The sequence below is a fragment of the Ambystoma mexicanum genome, chromosome 14 (genome assembly GCF_040938575.1).
Source record: "Ambystoma mexicanum isolate Mex_15411 chromosome 14, UKY_AmexF1_1, whole genome shotgun sequence".
NCBI lineage: Eukaryota > Metazoa > Chordata > Amphibia > Caudata > Ambystomatidae > Ambystoma > Ambystoma mexicanum.
The window spans coordinates 595,365,272-595,388,132 of NC_090940.1; the positions used below are offsets into that span (position 1 = coordinate 595,365,272).

The following is a 22,861-nucleotide window of genomic DNA, read 5'->3' on the forward strand; positions in this document are numbered from 1 at the left end:
CTTATTGCACCAATCTGTGCCAGAGCCATCTGCTCCTATTTTCGTTTTATTGTGCCGGAGTTATCCCTCATGGACATCTACACTGGGGAGTTTAAACTGGATCTGAGCCCCATCACCTCAAGTTGCAGCAGGACAGCGAGAGCTGTGCATTGTGGGCAGATACTTATGCCAATTTTAACGTTGTTCATTGCGGGTTGTAGAGGATTCCTCCATTATGAGCTCATTTCGGCATTTAAAGACACGCGCAAGGCACCTAAGGGGTGTGTAAGACAACAGTGGGTGAAAGCAGCACGAGTCCTGCAAGACCAGAGCGAGACAACCCACACTACATGAAGCAGAGCAGCAAGTGTTTTGTCATTATTTGCGGTCGTTGAAGCAATACAGAGACACGCAAGCCACCAAGGAAAGGACCTTGCTAGGTCTGCATATGTGCCACCATATTGGTTGCCTTGGTAACCACTGAACACTACTGTTACTTATAACACGCAGCGAGGGACACAGTTACAAAGCACAAGTGAAAAGAGTCTAAAACACATCTGCACATATCAACTCTCCTCTGACAAAGGCACCATTTGTGGAAGACCAAAGAGAAGGGTCTGTTAAGGCAGAAAGGACTGAGAGCTCGCCTCATACGTGGGTGTGGAAGACCCTTGAATGTGAAAGACTATGTGGAATAATATCACCCTGTGGCTGTTTTAAATGTCCTTATACACATTTTAGATGTTTGTTATACTAAAGTACTGCCATCCTAATTGGAATTGCCCAAATGTGTATTCTCATACAGCATTACTACTTTTGATTTTAGTAACTCTAAGTTTGTTTTAAATAGTTATGTTTTGTAAATAATTTTTCAGTAATGTGAAAAATGGAGATGTGTAGCGGAATATCATAGAATGTGGAACCTAGAATGTAGGAGAAAGGATGCAGGCGTTTTGTCAGTTGAGAGCACTTGGGAAGAAGCCTGTGGGGTGTACATATGATCCTAAATAAAGAGGACTTAAACCACTTACCAGTCACAGGATAATTCCAACTATATCTTGGTTTGCATGCTATAGGTATTGAGTTGGTTTTTATGATTGCGTTGATATGAAGTTTTAGTACCTAATTATCTTGGTCTACTTGTATTTAAATAAATCCTTTATTTTTACAATACATAGTGTTTCGGTGTTTCTTTGGACCATACATATGCTACAATTTCTTTGTACCAAGTTACAGCCCTCTCTTGTTAGGACAGTTTTTCTGAAGTCCAAATAAGGGTTTAGTCAAACCATTCAAATGAGGCAGTGCAAGACTCCGCTCTTAGAATAATGCTGTATCACCGGAGTACAGGGAAGCGAGGACAGAGCAGCCAGGCTCATCTTAGGAGGGAGAGAGGGCTGTAGAATCAGTACAATTAAATTGTAATATACCCATGATCCAAAGAAACACTGAAACACTATGGATTGTAAAAATAAATGGTTTATTTAAATACAAATAGGCCCAGATCAATATTGGGGGAAATACGTGCTATCACAGATCATATAAACACATTATAGAAAAACACAACACTATGCTTGAAGGTAGACAGACCAAAGCATAGAACCTAATTTGGAACACCCTACAGGAGTTCTAGGGAAGTCAATCCAATAGTTACTTTTTAGATTACTTTCAGTAATATAAGGGTAATAGACTCTAGCAGTTGTACTGTGACGCTCTGAAACAAATCACTTAGTAACCCAACTGGACAATATACTTTTTTTTAATAGTGAACACTTATTCTACTAACAGTAAAAACACCTATAACGCTGATTCAGGATAACAGTTATTCTAGGGGAGCTGGACCTTGGCGTGTAATATTCAATTACAGTTACTTTTCAGTCAACAGACTAAGGGAAGCAAGAACTAACTTATTTTAGGATAACTCAGTTATACTCAAGGTAAGTAAAACCTACACGCTTTTTACAGGAGCTATAAGCAACTTAAAGGCAGGTATAAACCTAAGGCTGCTTTTGTGTCCTCCTACAACAGACCAGGGAAAGCAAAACCCAGTGTTACACTTTATGAATGACTCAAAGTTATTCTACGTAGGTAAAAACTAATGCAGACTTATTCTGGACAGGCTAAAAGCAAGTCAGGGGAAGCAAGACCCAGTTGGGGGACACTCATACATTTATCCTAACGGGAATAGTGAAGTGAAACCAACAGCATTACTTTTGGGAAGAGGGACTGTTAGAGAGAATTCTCATAAATGTGCTAATTCCCTTCACATAAGAGACTCCCAGCAACTTTGCTGGATTTTGAGGACTTGATTTTTTTTTACCTGGAAAGAGTGTGAGCCTTTTCCCCCCCACTCTTTGATGTGCGTTTTACTCGTGTTCTTTGATTATGGAGTTTTAAGATCACTCCATAGGCATCTTTTCATGCGTGTCACACAGCACCCTCAGTGCAGTAACAGAGGGATGTCTTTTTAGACTTCCCAAAGGTTTAAACACCTTTTCTGGAATAAACTACTGTTTCCCAGAGAATGTAAGGTTAAATTGACTTTACTAGTCTTTTTAAATTCCTAGACCCAGCACACACTATCTTCCTATTGAGTGCTGGAGGGGTTACCTAGTATCCCCTATGTCTAGAATCTCATGTAGCAGTCAAATGCTACCCTTTCCTATTGAAAAGGCTGGTGGCAGTGGTTTTACAACGAACTACCATGATTTTTCCCGACCGCGAACACCGTAGCTAAAAATCGCGGGAGCCATGTTTTTCAAGATGACGCCTTAAGCCCCTTTGTTTAAACGGGTGCCGGTCTTCTTTTGTTGCCATTTCTTTTTGGAAAGGTCCTTCTAGAGTTTGTCTCTGCGCGTTTTTGGTCCCTTTGTTTCTATTCCTTTTGCTCGCTTCAGGACTGAAGACCGCCTCTGGCGTCTGAGTGTGTGGGGTGGGCAGGAAGTGAGGGAGGTGACCGAAACTCCTTGTGCTTCGTCTCCTAGGGGACCCAAATGTACTCTGGCGTGATTGGCTGGCTGACTGTCCAGCAGCTAGGCTGGAATGAAAGGGAGAAAACTGTTTAAAAGGTGAGTCTCTTGGGCTGGAAAGAAGAGTCGACCACTGGAACGAAACAACCAAATAAGCTGGAAGAGGACGGCTGCTGCAACTCCTGGACCGTTGGTTTGCCCGCTGAAGCCCTGCTGCAGGTCCAAATTGCCAAGTTCATCTCGACAGAGAAACCACTTCAAGGACGACTTCTTCCTTTGAGTTGGTGGGACCAATCAACTCGTGAGCCACCTGGATACCATTCTCGGAGCTGGTTAGGATTAACCAGGGGGCAGGACACCAGCTTGTGTGCTTGATGACTGCTACTCGAACCGAATATCTTCCATTTTTCCAGCTTGTTTGACCCATCCCTGTGCTGTGCAGGAGTTCCCTAACGTCCTCCCTCTTGTCCCCACGACTGAGGTTCAGGAACAGTGAGATCTGCAGGAACTGCCAGGCACCAACGTCTTCAGCTGCATCTTTTCTTCATATTAGGTACTGTGCCAACCAGATTGAGAGAACTTACCCCTCGCAGTGAAAGTTTGTGAAACTTTCCCAACTTGCAGGCCTAATCAACTTGTGCCCCAACATATGATTCTTTTTCGTACAAACTACTTCTGAGAACATTGGCAAAGAATTTACCGTTTACTACAAGAACTGCTCTTTCCTATCCAAGACACTAGTCTATTCACTTTGGAAAGGCCTATTGAACTGAATTGAGTCCTCTAGGGAACTGAAATTATTTGCACTAACTAATAGTATTTGTAAACTATTCTATTAACTTGTGCCTTTCTACTCCCATTCAAAGTAACTGAAATGCCTTTTGCTCCTATTTCAGGGGAGCCTAATTTACTCAGAAACATATTGGTTTGGTATTGAAGTGTATTTGTGTATAATATTAAGTTGTCTCCTTCTAGTGAATGTTTTCTAAATGACTGTGTAATAGATTAATAAGTGTTTTACCAAGAAACCTTGAGTGTAAGTGTCTACTTGAACCACTGTGATTGTAAGACCTCTGTGTAACTTCTTGTACTGCTCTCATTCCCTCTTGAGGTAAGCCTGGCTGCTCAGCTCGCTACCACAAACTGCAGTACGGACTATACAAAGGTTGGTTTTTGCTTACACTTGTAGTCCTAATTGTATGTGGTGGTCCCAGAGGGTACTGCCTGCAATTCTGCCTAACAGGGACAACCAGATCACAGGTGAGTAATAGAACCTTACATCTACTTCCTGTTAGAATGGTGAAAATGTTTCTAAGGAAAGATGTTACATATACTCTCAGAATGGCAGAACATTTATAAGGTAAGTAATAACGTTTGTAACAGTTTACTCTCAAAGTTACAATTACCAATCAACTTCTTTTGCAAGTAACTTTTAAACAATTATTCTCTTTTCTAGTCAAAAGCCCACTCCTTAGAAGTTGTTCCCTTATTCTTGGAGCATGAGTGTTCTCAGTGGCAGAAGGGGGGTCACTAAGGTCTAGTGTCCAACAGGCCGGTCAGGATAGGTTCTTAAGTAGCAAAAGAAGACTGTTACAAAAAGTACATACTTTAGACTTAGTTAAGGGTCCAGGGGCTTCACAGAAGACACCCTAGGAGGATTCCAGCAGGGGCCTGGGTGCACTGGACGCGAGGACTCCCAATCACAGAAAACACCCCAAAACTACACAGGAATTACAAGAGACTTAAGTAAATACCCAAGCCATCACAATAACTCAGCACATAAGAAGATTTTGCAGCAGGAGGACTTCGGGACCTACAGCCAAAAACCTGTTCATTGAATTCCTTGATCGAGAAGACAGGTCACCGGAAGGACGTTTGCAGCAAGGATCACGGGGAAGGCTCTAGGCAAAGTTTTCCTCGCAGCTGGATGCGGCTCTGTGGATTTGGCTCCTTTTTCAGGAGCGCAGAAGAAGACAGAATATCGCGGGTCGGATTTTGGACTGGCATAGTGCCTATGGAGTTCCAGCAGGATGCCCATGAAGTTTCAGCGAGATTCGGAATTCGGACAACTCTGCACTGCACAATGGCCAGAGGTCCCAGGGTATTGCAGCCCTGCAAAATCGCAGCACAGCGTTCTTGAGTCTAGTGGGTCTCACCAGGCTCTGGGCTAGGGGTCATGGTTCTCAGAGTCCCGAGGTCAATTGGAAGGAAAGGCTACAGCAGGCTCCGGTCATACAGCAGGCTCTCCAGTCGCTGGACATCCTTTCAGCCGTGAATTCTTCACCTTCCTCTTCGGTTTTGGTTCCAGGGGTTAACTACCTCTTCAGCTATCAGGTTCAGATTTGTATGCAGGAACCCAGCCAATCAAACAGCCTAGCAACATACAAACCTGGGGTTGTTGGCAATCCTTTCAGGACAGCCAGCCTCCCAGTTTGAACTGGAATCTCGCACACAGGCTGTAAGACAAAGGGCTGCAGAGTTTTGGACTCCTCCCTCACTTCTTGCCTTCACAGACACTTCTGAGCCTTTACCGGGGCTGTGCAAACAGCCCGCGGTAAAGATGCACCGAATTAATAAAAAGGTTCACTGCCACCAGCCATTAAAATTAAGTTTGTCCTTGTAACATACATGTTACATTTAAAATGAGAAAGAAGATACTCGATATCTCCCCAGCACTCCACATAAGGTGGGGGGTGCTGGGCTCACCTAATAAAATGTAAAAGGGATACAACATTCATTTCTACCCTTGGGAACTGCAGTTCCCACAAGATTAGCCAGAGAAAGTTAAAAGGGGAGCCCCTAGGGCAACCGAGCAACAATAAGCACTTATTGCCAAAAGGTTGTCAAAGAGGATAACTTTTAAAAGACACTATGGAGAGTCTTAAAAATGACAACCATTAAAAGATTCTCAGAGTGTGAGAAAAGGTTCCCACACAGAGGTAAAAGGAAAAATAATCCAGCAGTAAAAGCAAAATGCTCTGGGGTTGACACAGGTCAGGAAGATTTATCATTACTATGAAAATCTTACCTAACATCTCTCCCTCCTAATATATGCCTGGCTGCTCTGTCCATGCTACCACATTCTCAGGTGGTACAGCCTTGTTAGGGAGAATTCTCAAAAATGTGCCAATTCCTTCTACCTTAGAGACCCCCAGCAACTTTGCTGGATTTTGAGGACATGGAGAAAGTGTGAGCCTTTTGCCCACTCTCTCATGTATTTTACCTGGTATCTGGTCATTGCATCGAATGCAATACCATTGAATGCCTTACCATCGAAAAAATGGCTTTGAAAAAAAAAAAAAGCATCTAATGCATTTTTTTTAAAGGTAAAGGGTTTAGTTTCATTATAATGGGTTTTAAATGTTAAAGAAAGGGGGTTGGGGGGACCCCCCCATAAAAAAAATTCAAAAGAAATGCATTTGATGCAATTTCTTTCGATGCATTATTTTTAGATGGAATGGTGTGTCGATAGTAGGCATTCGATGCAATGACAAGGAACCGTTTTACCTTTGTGTTTCCTTTGGTTATGGAGTCTAACCAACTCCATAGACATCTTTTTCATTTGTGTCACACAGCACCCTCAGTGCAGTGACACAGGGAAGCCTTTCAGGATTTCCCAAGGTTTAACTACCTTATCTGGGATAAACTACTGTTTCCCAGAACAGTAAAGTGAAATTGACTTCACTTAGTCCTGTACATTTCTAGACCCAGCACACACTATCTTCCTATAGAGTGCTGGGGGGGTTACCTAGTATCCCCTATGTCTAGATACTCCTGTAACAGTCAAATGGTACCCTTTCCTCTCAGAATGGCTGGTGGCAGTGCTTTTACAACAAACTACCATGATTTTTCCCACTGCAAACTGTTCGTAGCTCCTGTAACGTTAAATCGCGGGAGCCATGTTTTTCAAGATGGCGCCCAGCCATCGTTGCTAAAATGATTCCCAGTCTTCTTTTTTCGCCATGTCTTTGTGGAAAGGTCCTTCTAGAGTTGCTCTCTGCACGCCAAACCAGGTTTGGTCTCTTTGTTCATTCGCCTTTGGCGGCCAGGAGTGAAACCCGCCTCTGGCTTCAGAGTGTCTGGGGTAGGCAGGAAGTGTGGGAGGTGCCCAAAACTCCCTGTGCTTAGTCTCCTAGGAGACCCAAATGCACTCTGTGATGATTGGCTGGCTGACTGTCCGGCAAGGAAAGCCACCCTGCTGGGTGAGTGGCAGCTAGGCTGGAATGAATGGGAGAGAACTGAATAAAAGGCAAGTCTCTTGGCTTGGAAGGCAGAGTCAACCACTGGACGAAGGAACTGAAGAGCTTGAAGAGGACGGCTGCTGCAACTCTTGGACCGTTGGTTTGCCCGGTGAAACCCTGCTGCCGGTCCGAATCATCAAGTTCACATCGACAGAGAAGCCCTGCAAAGGATGACTTCTCCCTTTCAGTTGGTAGGACCAATCAACTCCCAAGTAAGCTACCTGGACACCCATCTTGGAGCTGGTTTCATTTCCTCAGAGTGCTGCAGGAAACCGTAGAGCCAGGGGGAGGGACACAAGATTGTGTGTGTTACTTGTAAGCTGGTCAAAAGCGTTTAGAAGATCCTCCGGACTCCCACGACATCGGACCGACCTTGCCTGACCACCCCCTCAGCTGAGTGTGGGACCTCAGAAGCAAGGACAGTCCACCTTGAGAGCCAGGACCAGCGTTGTTACCAGTGCGGTAGCTGAAACGCGAAACAGGCTCTGAAATTGAAGTTTGCCATTTGCAAGCTTTTGACCATCCCAGTGCAATGCAGGAGTCCCCCGACGTCCTCCCTCTTGTCCCCATGACTGAAGCCTAGGAACAGCGAGATCTGCAGGAACTGCCAGGAACAGAAGTCATCAGCTGCATCTTTTTCCTCATTGTAAGGTACTGTGAAACAAGACTGAGAACTTACCTCTCATGGCGAAAGTCGAAAGTGCTTGAAACTTTTGCAACTCACAGGCCTAATCAGCTTGTGACCCAACATATGATTCTTCTTTTTACAAACTACTTCCAAGAACTTGTGCAGAGACTTTTTCGTTTTATTACCAGAACCGCTTTAACCTATCCAAGACTTTGGCCATTGACTTTGGCCTAGCCTATTGAACTGACTCTTCTGGTGAACTCGAGAGTATTTGCACTGTCTAACAATAACTGTAGTATTTTATGTTCTGATAACCTTTGCCTTTTACTCCTCTTGAATAGTACTGAAGTATATTTGTGTATTATTATAGGATTGCCTCCTTCTAATGAATGTTTTATAACTGACTGATCAATAAATTAATAAGTATTTATCCAAGAAATCTTGAGTATAAGAGTTTATTTGAACACCTGCGATTGTGAACCTTTGTGTAACATCATTACTGCTCACATTCCCCACTTGAGATCAGCCTGGCTGCTCAACACGCTACCAAAACTTTGTAGTACAGACTTATACCAAAGGCTGCTTTGCTTACACCTGTAGTCCTAGTTGTGTGTAGTGTTCCCAGAGGGTACTGCAAACAAACTTTACCTAACAAGCCTTATACTAAGAGTAGAGCTTATGGACTGCCTCAGATGTATGGTTTTATGATGCCCTTAGTTGGACTTTAGAAAAACGGTCCTAGCAGTAATTGCAGCACATTCAACTCCCCCTATTCTCCATAGAATAGACTTTTGTTATTCCATTCCATCGTTTTTTGATCATTGGGTCAAAAAGTCTGTATCTGAAAGATAGGAATATAAAATTGTAACGACCTGTAACTTTGTTGAAAATCTCATGGAACATTTCACCACCACAAGAACTCTTCCTACAATAGCCCTTTTTCCTAAGGAGAAGCTAAAGTTAGGGCATCATTCTTGTAAAATTGATTTAATCCTATTGCATCACTACTTACCTTATTTTTGTTGTCTCGGTTATTGAATGCATTTCCAAGAACCTAAAAGTGACTGTATATATAGGTTTGATAATTGAGTATTGTGCGATATTTCCTGCTGTGTGTCTTGGGCCTGGAATTTACAGTATTTTTGTACTCAGCAGTCTAAATTGAATTATTGTGTGCTTCACTGTGTGGACCCATTGTGGAACCTTGACCCCACTCACACCCTCCAATAGCCTTGAACACTCTCCACACTTACCTTGATTGGGTTTGGCTAATAGCTCAGAGTTCCCCTGTTCACTATAACCTTGCTCGCCATGCCAGATTGTAGAAATCCATCTTAAGTAAGCAAAAGGTAGCATTTCAGACTTTAACAGATGGGACTTGAAAACAAAGAAAAACCCAGTCTTTCAGCTCAGCAAACAGTGGCAGAACGGACGATGTAGGTTCAGTACAAAAAAAATCGTGACATTGTCTCCAGTCGGGACTCCTCAAATTAGATAATCACAAGGCATTTAAGAGGTAACGGATTCTAATGACAGTTTAAAAATAAGCGACAATACTTTGTTGCAGGATCTTACTTTTCAAACCCTAATTCAGGCCACAAGGGTCTTGCAATTATTGGAAGAGTAAATCTAGACCATAGGTCTACCTTGACCAGCATCTTCTCAAAGACCCTCCAATCCATATAGATGTCTTTTCTGCATCAAATGAGAGAACCAGTGCCAGCTTCTTTTGCTTATTGACCATTGGTAACAAATGTAGTACTTGTCATACATATGGTGTTTCCAGTCGATCTCCCTATGATTACCACCACTTGGGGCATGTCCTCCAAAGCAGGGAATACCCCATGCAGCCTAAAGACTTAGAACCATGTATTGATCTTAGTGCCGAAGCTCAGGAGTGCAATCAATGGAAAATATATCCTACAACGTGTACTTCACATCTGCTTCAAGATCACTGCTTTCATGCTCACTCTCATGAATATAGTTGCACCCATAACTACAAACAAAGAGTTTGGGAACAGCACCAACGGCTCAGTTAAAAGGACTGTCATTTACCTCTAGAACGAGGCAGTGAAACCACCTCGGCCTGGTGCCCTGTTCTTTATTTTTGGCAATAACATTTACACCTTAACATTAGTGTTGGAGAACACTATAAAAATGAGTGTATTACTCAAATTGTTCCTTTGTTTTTTTTCTACAGTGCACAGTATCGAGTTATGGATGTATTCAACTGTTCGGAAAAAGAAAGTATGCACAAGTGTGAGTGTAGCATACAGCAAAGTGTAAATGTTATAAACAGAGTGGCAATTGTGGTCAGATAGGAACAGTGTGGGAAAGTTGCTTTGGGGATAGGAGAATGGATCAGATGTATTCAGGGAGCATGTAAGTTCACTACAGTCCATCCACAATACGGCTAGACCTATTGTAAAACTGTTGCTTTAACTAAACAATAACATTGGGCATAATTGTATGCAATTCTAAAACGTGCCATGGGAGTTCACATAACTAAATATCAAGCAAGTGCTTAAATGGTACAACAACATACTTTGTGCAAAAGCTTTGTTTCCATTACAGAAAGGAACACACAAGGTATTTAACAGAAGAGCAACACTGCTACACAAAACAGTCAGGCAAAGAAAAGATGTTTCAGTCTCACCCTTTGAGAAGAGAAGGACGAGACAGAATTGGAAAGCGTGGAAAGGAGAGGAGAAAAGATTTCGGAGTGCCTTCCACACGAGGACTTTCGGAGTCTCTATGGACAGGTGTGGTCAAGAAACATGGTGAGAAGATAGAAAATGAATACAAATCTCAGAAGCACAGAACACCCAGACTATTCTCACAATTAATCTAGAAGAACAAGCATCAATTCCTGATGAGGAGTAAGACATAAAAAACGTATCTAGCCTAGGTCTACTTCATTCAATAACAGTTGGGACTAGTGGCAAAGTGGGAGGATTAATTGCATCAGGGCAGATACAGCCACAGCCAGAGAAGCCTTTTCAAACATATATCCCAAAATCAACAACCCACCCCTCTCCCCTGAAGTCCTCCAGTGGTGGACAAAGCCAAAAACCATTGTGGGCAGCCATGTCAGCTAGCAAAAAGGGCACAATCAATGCTTTGTTCAATCCAGGTCCTATTTATTATGATCAAAGGATTTAAAAGAAAACAATTACCATAAAGCATGTCTGGCTGTATATGTATCCTTTCACAAATGCCAGAAAAAAAGTCAGACTCCAATGCAATATTTCTAAACCTTGGGCTCTAGGTAACATTGTGAAGTCAAGAATATTTCCTTCCCTATTTTTGGAAGTAGAGCGTAAAATACTTTTTTGGGGCAGTGAAAAAAGTATTTCCCTTTTCCAATGGGGTATACATTTTAGGGAAGCAAAAATATACTCCAACTCTAAAACCAACATATTTTGTAATCCACACTTCTTGAATCTAGCAATTCATGCAAATTAAAAGATGCAGTATTACACAGAGTTTCTCTTCAGATCAGGCAATATCAGTATTAGAGCTCCTTGCCTTGATACTGCTCTGCAATGGGCCCACTAATCAGACATGCCTGGAATTGTGCCGGCCGAGGTAGAGAGCAGGATCCTATTTGTGACTTGGTTCCTTTTTTTTGTTGCACGCATTTTTAATCCGTATTTTGGGGAAGTGGGAAGGGCAGAATTTGCTCGTTTTTGGGGTGAAAAGGTGGTTGTATACACCGCATCTGCAGGGCTGTCCCCACCAAGATTCTTTGTCCTCACAAGTGGCAAGTACCACCGACATTAATGCAAAAATAAAAAAGACCCCTACGAGCGATAGCTAGCAGAAAATCAAGAACACACATCTTGTCCAAAATAAAGTAAAGCTGAGCTGAAACTTTGCCAACTCAACAACAGATGATACTTACAAGCTACATTGGTTCAGTCTATAAAATTTGTGCCTGGCAACACACATCCTCCACACATACTTGGCAGTTTCCATGTCATCCTATAAAATAAAAAACACAAACATGCACATATTGTACTTTAGATTAATGAGTCTTCAAAACCAATTGCAAAGTTTAAATGCATGGGAACAGTAGGGCCTAGCAAACCAAACAAAAACAATAATGCAGTACTTACAACATGCTAGTATTGACAGGTGTGCCAGTGGCCCGTCCCAAAGCCTGGAAGTGACTATGCAGGCCAGGAAAGCCAGGCCTTATATCTAGATAAGAGAACCATGAGCCTCCTGGAGGTGGCTAGAGCATAGGAGCTGCACAGCCTGCCTCATAATTGCAGCACCCTCCCCGATCCGGGTGACCTAGATTCTGAAAGTGGTGAAGTATGTTGCTTCTATATGAGGCCAGCTGGAGAAGATTGTTACGAAAATTAAAAAAAGGTTGATTTACTCGGAAGAAGCGGGCGAGTCCAGGACCGGAGGGCTACTCCTCAGAGGGAGCCATCTGGCCAGGGCGTCCCCAAAACGGATACATCCCCAAAGAATCAGGAAAGAGGGTAGATGTTTAATCCCTCAAGAACACCACAGGTCATGTGCCCCAGTGGGGACCCGTGCCGAAAAAAGAAGGGAAGACCAGCGAGCGGAGACCAACGATCAAAACCGTTTGCAGAACTGCTACATGGGATCCTGTGAGGCAGAAGGGATTCATGCAAGCACACACCATAAGCAGCAAGGAATCCATCCATGACTCACTGATCAGCAGTATGGGTAGATGCCAAAATGTCACTGAAAGATCACAATCCATTGAGGCATTGCGCAGATAGCTCAAAACAAAGAGGGGAATTAAGAAAGTCTCAAGACGCCACAGCCCCAGATCAGCTGGGAAAATGAACGTATTACGTGATGTTGTCTATCTGAATTTTTCAGGCAAGGGTGAATCATCTGACCTTGTCAGGTGGCCAAGTGGTCGACTCTCAGCAGAACAGCCGAATTGGAAAAAGAAAACCTGAAACAGTCCTTAGGGCTGAACCAGCAGAGATGTCCCCTATTCCTGCCACCCACAACCTTGAGCAGCATGCATGTGTGCAGACCCTTATCGCCAACTGTACCTCCTTGCACAGATACTTGCAATTGTCTTTTCCTTTATTACAGAATGGCAGAAAACTCAGCGAAGCCACAATCAGCTGAAAGAATCCCGCCGAAGGGAAAAGATGGCGAAACGATTACAGCGTTGTGCAGAGAAGACAACAGAGGCTCACAAAGGGAACGAGAAGCCACGTTCATATGCGGCAGGTGTGAGAAACCTGAAAGTGTCTCACTTACTAGTCTCAGGGGCTCCGTCATCCAGGTGGCCAAGACATGGCCATCAATATTGGATCCAGCTCATGAGGGTGGACCAGTGAGTGAGGATCACATGGATGGGGGTGGGGTGTCCTCCAGGAGTGGAAGCGGGACACAGAGGGGGCAAGACGCAGTGTCCCCCTTCTTATAATACCTTTTCCCCAGCCTACCACACAGGGTACTCAAACTCTCTGCCCCTCTCCCCCCTTTTTTCCGACACACTTTCTTACACCACAAAAAGAAAACAGACTAACACTAAAGCAGTTTACCTGACATGTCCCAACACCAGGGTCAGGCAGAGTCAGGCAATTGACCAGAACCACACACACACACCTGACGGCCCTTTCCCTTCCCCACAGAGATAAAAGGTGGAGCACAAGAGCACGATACGAGCATGGCAGACTGCATGACGAGAGAGCTAACTCAACACAGCAGTTCAAGAGGAGGAGAAAGAAGGCGCAAACCAAGAGGGTGCAAGGAGAGAAGGAACCTTGCCCTTTCGAAGCCAGACCCGTGAAACCTTCACAGAAGGAATCGTAAGCGAACAATAGCCCAAGTGTGTTGCAGCAGATGTCAACAGTACACAGCATGCCTGCGCTGATAAGTAGGACAGAGGGAGACGCCTGCTACCATGGTACTGGCCTTTACTCCCAATACAAGTAAAGTCAAGCAGTTCATCACAGCCAGAAAGTTGAGGGGAGAACCAATAAGAAACTGAACTGTGTTGAATGAAAATCGCAAAGTGGTAAATTAAGAAAATTAGAAAGAAGTGTTAAAATGAGAGGGGGAAAACCAGCTGCAGAAGAGCCCGGCACCACGTGGTTGCTCACTCGAGAAACTCTGGGCGAACACCCTAGTGTTGAAACTACTGTTACCAGAAGGTTTTGGGAATGGGGATCGAAATGGGTCAAAGTGGTCCTACAGGGATATAGTAAAATCCTCTGTACAGTCGAAGGTCTGACCAGCAAAAGGCTGTAACGTTAAAGGAAGTGAATCCTGCATCCTGCATCGTAAAAAAGTAGAAGATAATGTGTGATTAACAAAAGTTGGTAAGAGGAAAGCCGAGGGACGTGGAAGCGTGGCTAAGTCTAAAGTCCCAAGAAACAGTGTGTTGCCAAAAAGTTAACCTGGCAGAGGGATGTCCACTGTGAATTGTTTAATAAGACATTAAGATTTGTGAATGCCAAGGAGAAAGTATCTTTGCCAAAGCCGTAGTGAACCTGACGGAGGGAGGCAAACATTTGAAAAGGGTCTCAGCCCAGAAGAGGGAGATCCAGAGGTGAGAAGCCATCACCCCAACGATACGTGAATGCAATCGAGAAGTTATTTTGAGTATAAGCCATAGTGAACCCGATGGGAGGGAGGCTGATATTCGAGAGGGGTCTGCGCCAGAAAGCGGGGAACCCAGGCATGAAGAATCATCACCTCAAGTGTAATCCGAAAGTAACTTGTTTATTTGAACCTGCCAGGCTCTCGGAAGCAAGAAAGTCAACCACCAAAGGTCCTGATAGCGATAGGAACTGTTTTGTGGATCTAAGCCCGGAAGAGGGGGATCCAAGGGTGAAAAGTCATCACACAACGTACATGTGGAAAGGAACTTTTGTTTATTGTTTTGAACACAGCAGGTTCTCTAAGGCAAAAGACTTCTTTTTAGAGAAGAGACTTAACTACCGACGATCCGGCTATCTGGAGGGCTGAACGGTCGTCTTGTGCTGAGGGAAGCATAAGCATGTGCTGTGCTCAGGAGCCCCACCTTGTCCCGTGCTTAAAACGTGGGGAAGGGAGGCCCCGGCTTCCCCATCCAGACTTATCATTTGTGAACACTTTTCTTTTTTGTGAATCCTATCCCACACTCCTTTTGGTATTTAGTTATGCGGTTTGGCAATTTTATTTTATTATAGGCCCTTTATTTTGACAAGACACCACTAGGACGGTCTTATTTTGATTTGATAGTCGTAGCTTGCTTCCATCTTAGATTTTTCCAACCTACAAAAGAGTTTAATAAACACCCTTGAACTTTGATCATTTGTGACCATCTTTTCTTGATACCATGCCTTCCTTAGACAGGGCAGAGAACATGAAGGAGCTTGCAGAGGGGAGCAGCCATGCAATAGACCCCCAGGGACTATTGGGAGGGCGACCCACTCACCCTCCCATGTGAACCTACTGAGAGACAGCATGAACCCAGGCCCTGAAACGGGCACATAAAACCTGAATTCCCAATGCTGTCCTGCTCATCATACAGCAAGCCTGCGTGTAGAAAGTGGGCAGAACTTATTCCCCATTTAAAGAGGTTCCCCACCACATGCCTGCCCTGAGAGGGAAAGACTGGGTCAGACTGGGTAGGGAGAGATGGCCAATCAGCATAGGGGAAGGGATACTTATCCAGGGGACGGGAAGCAGGAAGTGTAGGTTACACAAGGGAGGTCAGCAGTGAAAGTGGACCAAGAGGTCACCAGGAGGAAAGACAAAGTGGTGGCTTGTGGAGAACAAAGTCGGAGCGGGTAAGGTATTTGAGTCAAAGTGGTTCTGCAGTTTGTGTATACTGGCTGGTGTGGCGAGTGAGTAGTAATAGTGTAAGAGTGAATGTGAATTGACTGGTACAGAGTGGATGAAAGGTGTTTGTGTAGTTTGCAGAGTGGAGTAGTAGTGGGGAGTAGCAGAAGAGAGAGTAGTAGTGAAGTGGGAGGAGTGGTAACATCAACGGGTGGATGGGAGGAGTGACACATAAGAGGGATCGAGAATTGATAGGATGTGTAAGGTAGAGGAGAGACAGTAAGAGTAGAAGGGATAATATGAGTTTGGGTGCAAGTGAACCACTCCGAACCAACTGAGTAAGTGCAAGGCACATCCCTATACTAAACCAACAACTGGTTAGAATAAGGACAGTTAGGAAGTCCCTAAGGGAGTTGAGATAGCCAGGATCTTAGAGAGACATCTCCAGCTAACGACAGCCACTAAGAAAGTAGACATTACCATTTCGGTAGCACTAACCAGGGTTAGTGACACCTAGGTTGGGGAGGAAATCCCATGGGAGAATAGAGTGAGAAGGACGGCCCTAGAGCTCACAAAAATCCTATAATAAAAACGCTTGGACCATCCTACAGACTCAGTTTGATTCCTGTACCATCTGTGACTAGGTGCTTTATAAAACATATAGCATCACATTTGTTGGTGGTTGTAGGGGAGTCACCGATTTAAAAAAAAAAAAAAAAAAATCTATATCATTGCACATTTTTATTTTGCAAAGCTTTAATTTTCCCTAAACCGAATAGAAAAAAAATAAAGCTTCACTCACTTACAGTTTGGAACTGGATGGTTTCCTCCTTGCTTGCAAGCTCTACTGTAAAAAAGGACTTGCTGTGGGACATGTTCGCAATATCATGCCACCTGTAGAGAAGCAGAGACAAGGAAGGTTAAACTTATCACAGCATTATAGAACCAAATATCTTGACTGATGCTGGTAAGTAGATTTAGATTTATTTTGTAAACAAAACGTAAGAAGGCAGCTCACAATACCATATCAGAATCCTGCATTGGAACACAAAGCTGGCTGACATACACCAGTTAGTAAGTTGCGCTGCGCATAGAGTTCTCATCATATGGGATAATATGTATACATCTACTTCAAGATCTGTATAGATGAGTTACTTCATAGGATTCATGAATAATCTGTATTCTATATAAAATGAAGAAGATCTGCGTTGAAAAATAATCCCACACGCCCGTCAGCGGCGAGAGGGAACATACAACTACTCACCAATGACAGGGGGAAATGTTGCTGTTGCCGAAGTTATCGACTCTGGACCGAGGCAAGGCCAATTGACAGGCGGAGCTCACCAATGGCTCATTGTGAGTTTAAGATACTGCCGATACAGGAAAGACAGTACTACCATGGTTGCATCAACACTTGTTGGATTGATCTCGGATTCTACTTGGCTGGAGTATCAATGGACAAAGAGGTTGAGTAGGGTAACTCCAATCAGCAGGGCCTTGAGTGATGCTTGGCTGCAGGCCTGTAAGTAGGGATCAAGAATGGAATAGTGTGGGCTTGTATTGGTGGTGCTGGGGATCAGGAGGGGGGTACACCCTCTTTTCTGTGATCGGCAACGGGAAGGGGGTGTGGTGGAAGGGGATCATGTAGAGCACCCGATTTCTGCGACTATGAACCAGAGAGTAATCACAACACAGTTCTCTAACACTAGTAAGTTCAGCCCAATGGTTTGGGGCCTGAATGTTAGTCGCCCTTTTAAACTGTGAATCATAGCCACTGCCATCGTCCAATCACGTAGTAAATCTGCCTGAAAAAGGTTTACTTTGCAACTGATGACTTTAGGGCACGAGCCTCCAAACCATCTTAGGGCTGGACTTACTAAGTGTTAGAGTTTTATGGTTACTCTAAAGGGATTATACTGACCTTTATGGATCTGTCCAGTTACACTGGTTATATGAAACAAATGCTTTCCATCGCCTCCTAAGGGGGACTGAACACGGCATACATTACTTACCGTAATAGCATTTCTGATGCTTGTATCGGCTTAGATTCAAATTCTTTGCATTGGCCGACATCTAGTACTAGCTGCAGAGTATTGCAAATGTCATTTTTGAAGTTCGAAAAGGGACGTTGACTGTGCATGTTCGTAATTCGATCCGTAGTGTGACGTAGACTGTACCCATGATTCCGAAGGGCTATTCCGAAGGGCAGCACCTTGAATTGGTAGCGCTGGTTTGCTATCTTGAAACGCAAGAACCATCTGTGCGCTGGAAACATTGGAATATGAAAATAGGCATCTTTCATATCCATTGTTGCCATGTAATCCCTCTTTTTTACAAGCAGGATTACTTCTTGTAGCGTGGTCATGCAGAACTTTTGTGGCTCGACATACTTGTTTGCAGGCCTTAAATCTAATACAGGGCACATTATTAGATCTTTTTTGGGCACAAGAAAGTAAGTTGAACATATGCCCCTGTTTACCTGGTTGGCTGGGACCACTTCTATGGAGTCCTTTAATAGAAGCTCTGTAATTTCCTGTAGAAGAATCCGTTGATGTTCTTCGGAGTGCACCTTTTGTCTCGGGGGATGGTCGCAAGGTTTTTAAAGATGTTCTACACAGTAGCCCCCTGCTACTGTTGACAGCACTCATCTGTCTGAGGTAATACCCTCCCATGCGTGGGTGAAGTTGGAAATTCATCCTCCTACTGGAGATGCATGGGAGGGTACCTGGAGCGGAACGTCACTTGCTCTGGAGGTGGTGTGCCACCTCGAGCTTGGCCTCTGCCCAGAGTACCACGACCTCTTCTTTGTCCTCTTGGGTAGCTCTGAAAGGACTGTCCCTGGTTGGTGTTTTAGGAACCCTGGCCCTGGTTGTATCCCGATCCCCTCTGGGAATTCTGTCCACGAAAGCAGCGAAAATTGCCTTTGCCCCTTTGCCCTGTGGGTTTGTTCGTGAGTTGGCCTAAAGACTTGAGTGTTTCATATTAGTCTTTAGCAGTCTTCAGTGCATCTTCTACTGCCTTGCCAAAGAGCACATCTTTTTCCACCGGCATATTAATTAAGGTGGCCTGTGTTTCCAACCTGAAGCCAGATTGGCAAAGCCAAGCATGTCTCTTGATGATAGTGCCCTCAGTGATTATTCTACCCGCGTTGTCTGCTGCGTCAAAATGTGACTTTAGAAGACAAGGGGACACCGCTGTACCATCTGCTGTCACCAGGGCTAATTGGGACTTAAGCGGCTCGGGTGCAGATAAAAGTAATGCTGAAAATTCATCCCACTTGCCTTGTGGCAGTTGTAGCTTGCCAGGAGTGTAGCATTATTTGCGATGCGGGTTTGGTAGGCTGCAGAAGAGGCTACTTTCCTGCCCGTTGCGTAGATCTTTTTGCTCTACTTGTCTGGAGGAGCCTCAGAGGAAGCAAGGGGAGTGCCTGCTCTCTTTCGTGTGGTAGTGACCACCAGGGAGTCCGGTCTTAACTGGCCTCTTATGTAAAGAGCGTCGGAAGGTGCAGGTCTAAACATTTTTTCAACACGCGGGTTAACGGCCCATGTGAGGTTGGGTGCTTCCAAAGAAGTTTGGATTCTGCGTTGTACAGACTTCAAAATTGGAATAAATTCACCCACTGTGATTTATCTCACATTTGCTCAGCGAAGTCTCTGTCTTCTACCACCTCCTGGGTATCTATGCGGCAGTGTTCTGCCGCTTTTGTTAGAAATTCGTTGAGTAAAGGTTGGTATTCTATGGGGTGTCTACTACTGGAGGATCCTGATTAATGGGTGAATCCAAGGAGTAGATGTTGGCCTCCTGGTCTGGTCTTCATTGTCCCTCTCATAGAATTCGTCTAGGTCGTAATCCATAAGTTGAGGATCAGATGCATCAATAAAGGAAACATCGTCCTGTCCTCCTCCTGGACTGACCTCAGGGTCAGACAGATCTAGAACTCTGCCCTGACATGGGATGTCAGTACGAACCTTCTTAGAAGGAGGTTGAGACACAGGGGGTCTAGAGCTCGAAGGGGCTGCGGTTGGTGGGGTGGACTGAAGGCTTATAAGGTGTTCAGGGTGTTTTTCGAAGACGTTACCAATGAAGGACATCCTACATAACCCTGTCGATGTCCTCGGCGGACCAATCTTTTGAGCTTGGAAAGACAATTTCGGGCTCGGAGTCAGGAAGGCCCAGGTCTACATTAGTGGGTGGCATAAGCTTAGGCCTAGGATCTTTAGGGCGGCTTTCTGTGTGGGAGGACTTATGTGTTTTATGGTGTTAGTCTCTCTCTCTCCTCTGGGACCCAGGGTGGGGACAGACTTCTTGGGCCCTGACGTCTTACTAACAGAAGATCGTTGAATTTCATGTGTGGGTGGCCGAGGTTTCGTCTGCGGACGAATGGGCCTCGGATGTCGTTTTCCACAAGGCACCCTTGCCGTCTTAGCGTCTTTTGACGTTTTACCGTCTTTCGACGCCTTAGTTCTGTCATGAGGTGATCTAGATTGCCCAGAGGACAAGGATTTGGTTGACCGTTCTCGGGGTGCCGAGCGTTGTCGAATACTCGAAGAATCTTTCGAGTGTCAACTGGGGGTTGTGTCCTTAGTGGTGTGAATAACTATTGCCCTACCGCCGCCGGGTAAAGTCCTCACAACATGGCCGCCGGCCTGTCCTACGGGGTCGGGGGCTTGCGCTCGGGTAGCGTCAGCTACTCCAGTGTCTTCGCCGTCCGAAAGTACGGCGTCGCTGCCATCGCTGTATGTTCCATCCACGCTCATGGCTTCGAGTTGCCAGGCGTGGTGGGCCCAGCGCTTGACTGAACTGTCTTTTAACGTCTTAGGCTTGAAGAGCCTGCAGGCTCGACAAGACGTCTCGACGTGATCTCTCGGGAGACAAGTTACACACGAGAGGTTTGTCTACCCAGGGTAACTTACGGTTGCACTTAGGGCAAAACTTAAATGGGGAGTTCTCCAGAATACTGGGTAAGGGTGATGGCAGCTAGGCGAACAAAGTGTAGGAAGGGGAGAATATGCATTCTACAAATGGCCTCTTAACAGTGGCCTCCCCCCTCTCTTCCTACTGCCTGGGCACCGGGGCCCGGGGCGGCCTTCCAAGGCCGCTCGGTCCATCACGATTATTCTTCAACGGTAGTCTTCTTTCCGATTCTTCGGCATCGTATAACAAGGTCGAAGAAAGGATAGAAAGAGAAACGATATTATTTCACCAAAGTCAATGGCTAATTTGCCGAAAGGAACTCCACTATACGCGTCCGTCTAGCATGGCGGAAAAAAAACAATCTGAGGGACCTCGACGCGTGAGGGATCATGGGTACAGTGGACGTCGCACTAGGGATAGTATTACTGGCATGCTCTGTCGACATCCCTTTTTGAGTTTCTGTATTACTCCGCAGCTTCCACTAGATGGCGAGCTATGCACAGCATGTGAGCTAAGCAGATTCCACAAGCCTCAGAAAAAAAAAAAAAAGATAAGCCAGCTGCAAGAAATTCAGGCTAAAATCCTCCGAATTACAGGCGGAGAGCTCCATTTCGTGGTCTCAGCGCACATGACCTAGCAGGGAGAGGCAATGCCCTTTCAATCAAAGTAGGCATAGAGAAGCTGTCCCCATCGAACCAGAGGTGGAAAGATACAAGTGTTGCTCATGAACTACCAACTGAATGCACTTTCCCCGGATTAGGTGATCAGAGATGGCAACACTAGGGAACACAGCCCCTCTATGTTCATTCTCATCGCCTTGAAAAATTACACTCAGCCTGGTAACTGTCCAGGGTCCCAGGACTGGGAGGGCACATTCTGCCCAATCCAGAGTCACCTTTTACTTTGAGACATAAAAAGTTGCAGGAGCCAATAGTCTCCCTACGGTCCTGCAACTTTGTATTTTGTGGATTGTAGAGGTGGTCCCAGGAGGAGCCACCTGATATGGCTACCCAACAGTAGAATTAACCCTCATAGGATACATATATGGTTCGCCTAAACGGACCAATGTGAGCGCCTGATAGGTTCTGGGGTTGACACATCGCGCCTGGATAAACCCAGGTGACATGCTCAGCAGACGAGAGCTCTGGAGAATTCATGTTTTTCTAGTGTGATCCCTGTCATTTTGTTAGATAATAAAGACAGTACACCTCCCCTATGGCTGAGTCTTCTGTTCTTGTGGTGGGGAGGTTTTGATGGGCTTGAGTGTCTCTCTGCTGGTAATTGGGGTGACAACTAGAGAGCCCCTGCCGCTCTTTTACAAGTGGTAGAAGACGGATGGTCGTTGACCTTTCGGCAATAAACCACCTCATCCCGCCGCGTGTCAGAGGGGCTGCCCAGCAACCCACGGAAATCGACGCCTAAATCCACACGCGAGGATAAAGAAGATGTTGACAGGAGCCGCCTCTGGAGGAAATTCCTGCCCGCTTCCCGTGGTACACCTAGCAGACCGGACAGCAGAATGGGAGGTTGAGGGAGAGTCAGTGACCGAAGGGCTTCAGCGAATAACGGAGTGTAAGTAGAGACTCAGCTACTCAGCTATATGGCAAATATGGGGGGAAGGAAATGTTCCGCTTGATGTCATATGTTGTGGTTTTCTGTTTTGTATAAGGATTACCCGTTCTTTAGGCGGTCAGCTTAGCTTGTGAATGACAAAACTTTGAGAGAAAAAAAAAGAGAAAAGAATAAGGGTTTCCCTTCGAGTTAGACAATTCAGCTTGGTTCATGGATGGTTATGTCAGTCAGTCAAACAACTTTTTTCGGCCAAAAAAGGCCATCAAAGCACATCCTGAAAAACAATACTAGAGCATAATTACAATAAAGATATGAGTGAAGGAAACAGCAAAGTCATGAGAAAAACCACACCCTTCATGAGTGCCCCAGAACCGAGCTATGAGCAAGTAAGCAGAACCCACTGATCCCGTGTTTCTGGAAACCCCCGTAACGCCTCAGGCCCAAGGCAGACAGGTTTGCCCCTGAGAGGGGACTGTTACCAGAGTAGTCTCTTATCGGGTACACCGGGGCGGGGACATGAAAAAGGATTGACTAATAACACTTTTCCTTGACCACCCGCGGCCATTACATCTTTCCATGACGTCCCTTGCATGTCGACATCCGCGAAGACCACTTTGACAATGTTCGTGTTGGCTGCAAGTTTGGACAATCTAGTACAGTCCAACAGAGAGCCCCCGAACACAAACCCACATTCCCCACAGCCCGCAACCAATGAAGGCATTTGTTCCGGAGGGCATCCCTTTGCTCTCTAGTGGCAGTCGATAGTTTTGGGACTCCATGAAAAA

General features: G+C 45.0%; 1 protein-coding gene across 2 annotated transcripts in view; it reads right to left on the bottom strand.

The window, feature by feature from the left end:
• The window catches only part of PTPN21 (protein tyrosine phosphatase non-receptor type 21), a 308,385-nt gene that overhangs the window by 145,811 nt on the left and 139,713 nt on the right, over positions 1 to 22,861 (bottom strand). The window contains exons 9-11 of one of the 2 annotated variants that reach the window (XM_069637951.1): positions 16,397 to 16,484; positions 11,722 to 11,801; positions 10,474 to 10,569 (exon numbers count right to left, since the gene is read on the bottom strand). In XM_069637951.1, the coding sequence (XP_069494052.1) occupies positions 10,474 to 10,569; positions 11,722 to 11,801; positions 16,397 to 16,484 (264 nt within the window). The remainder of the gene's footprint in view (positions 1 to 10,473; positions 10,570 to 11,721; positions 11,802 to 16,396; positions 16,485 to 22,861) is intronic. The other variant, XM_069637952.1, reaches the window with a different exon arrangement.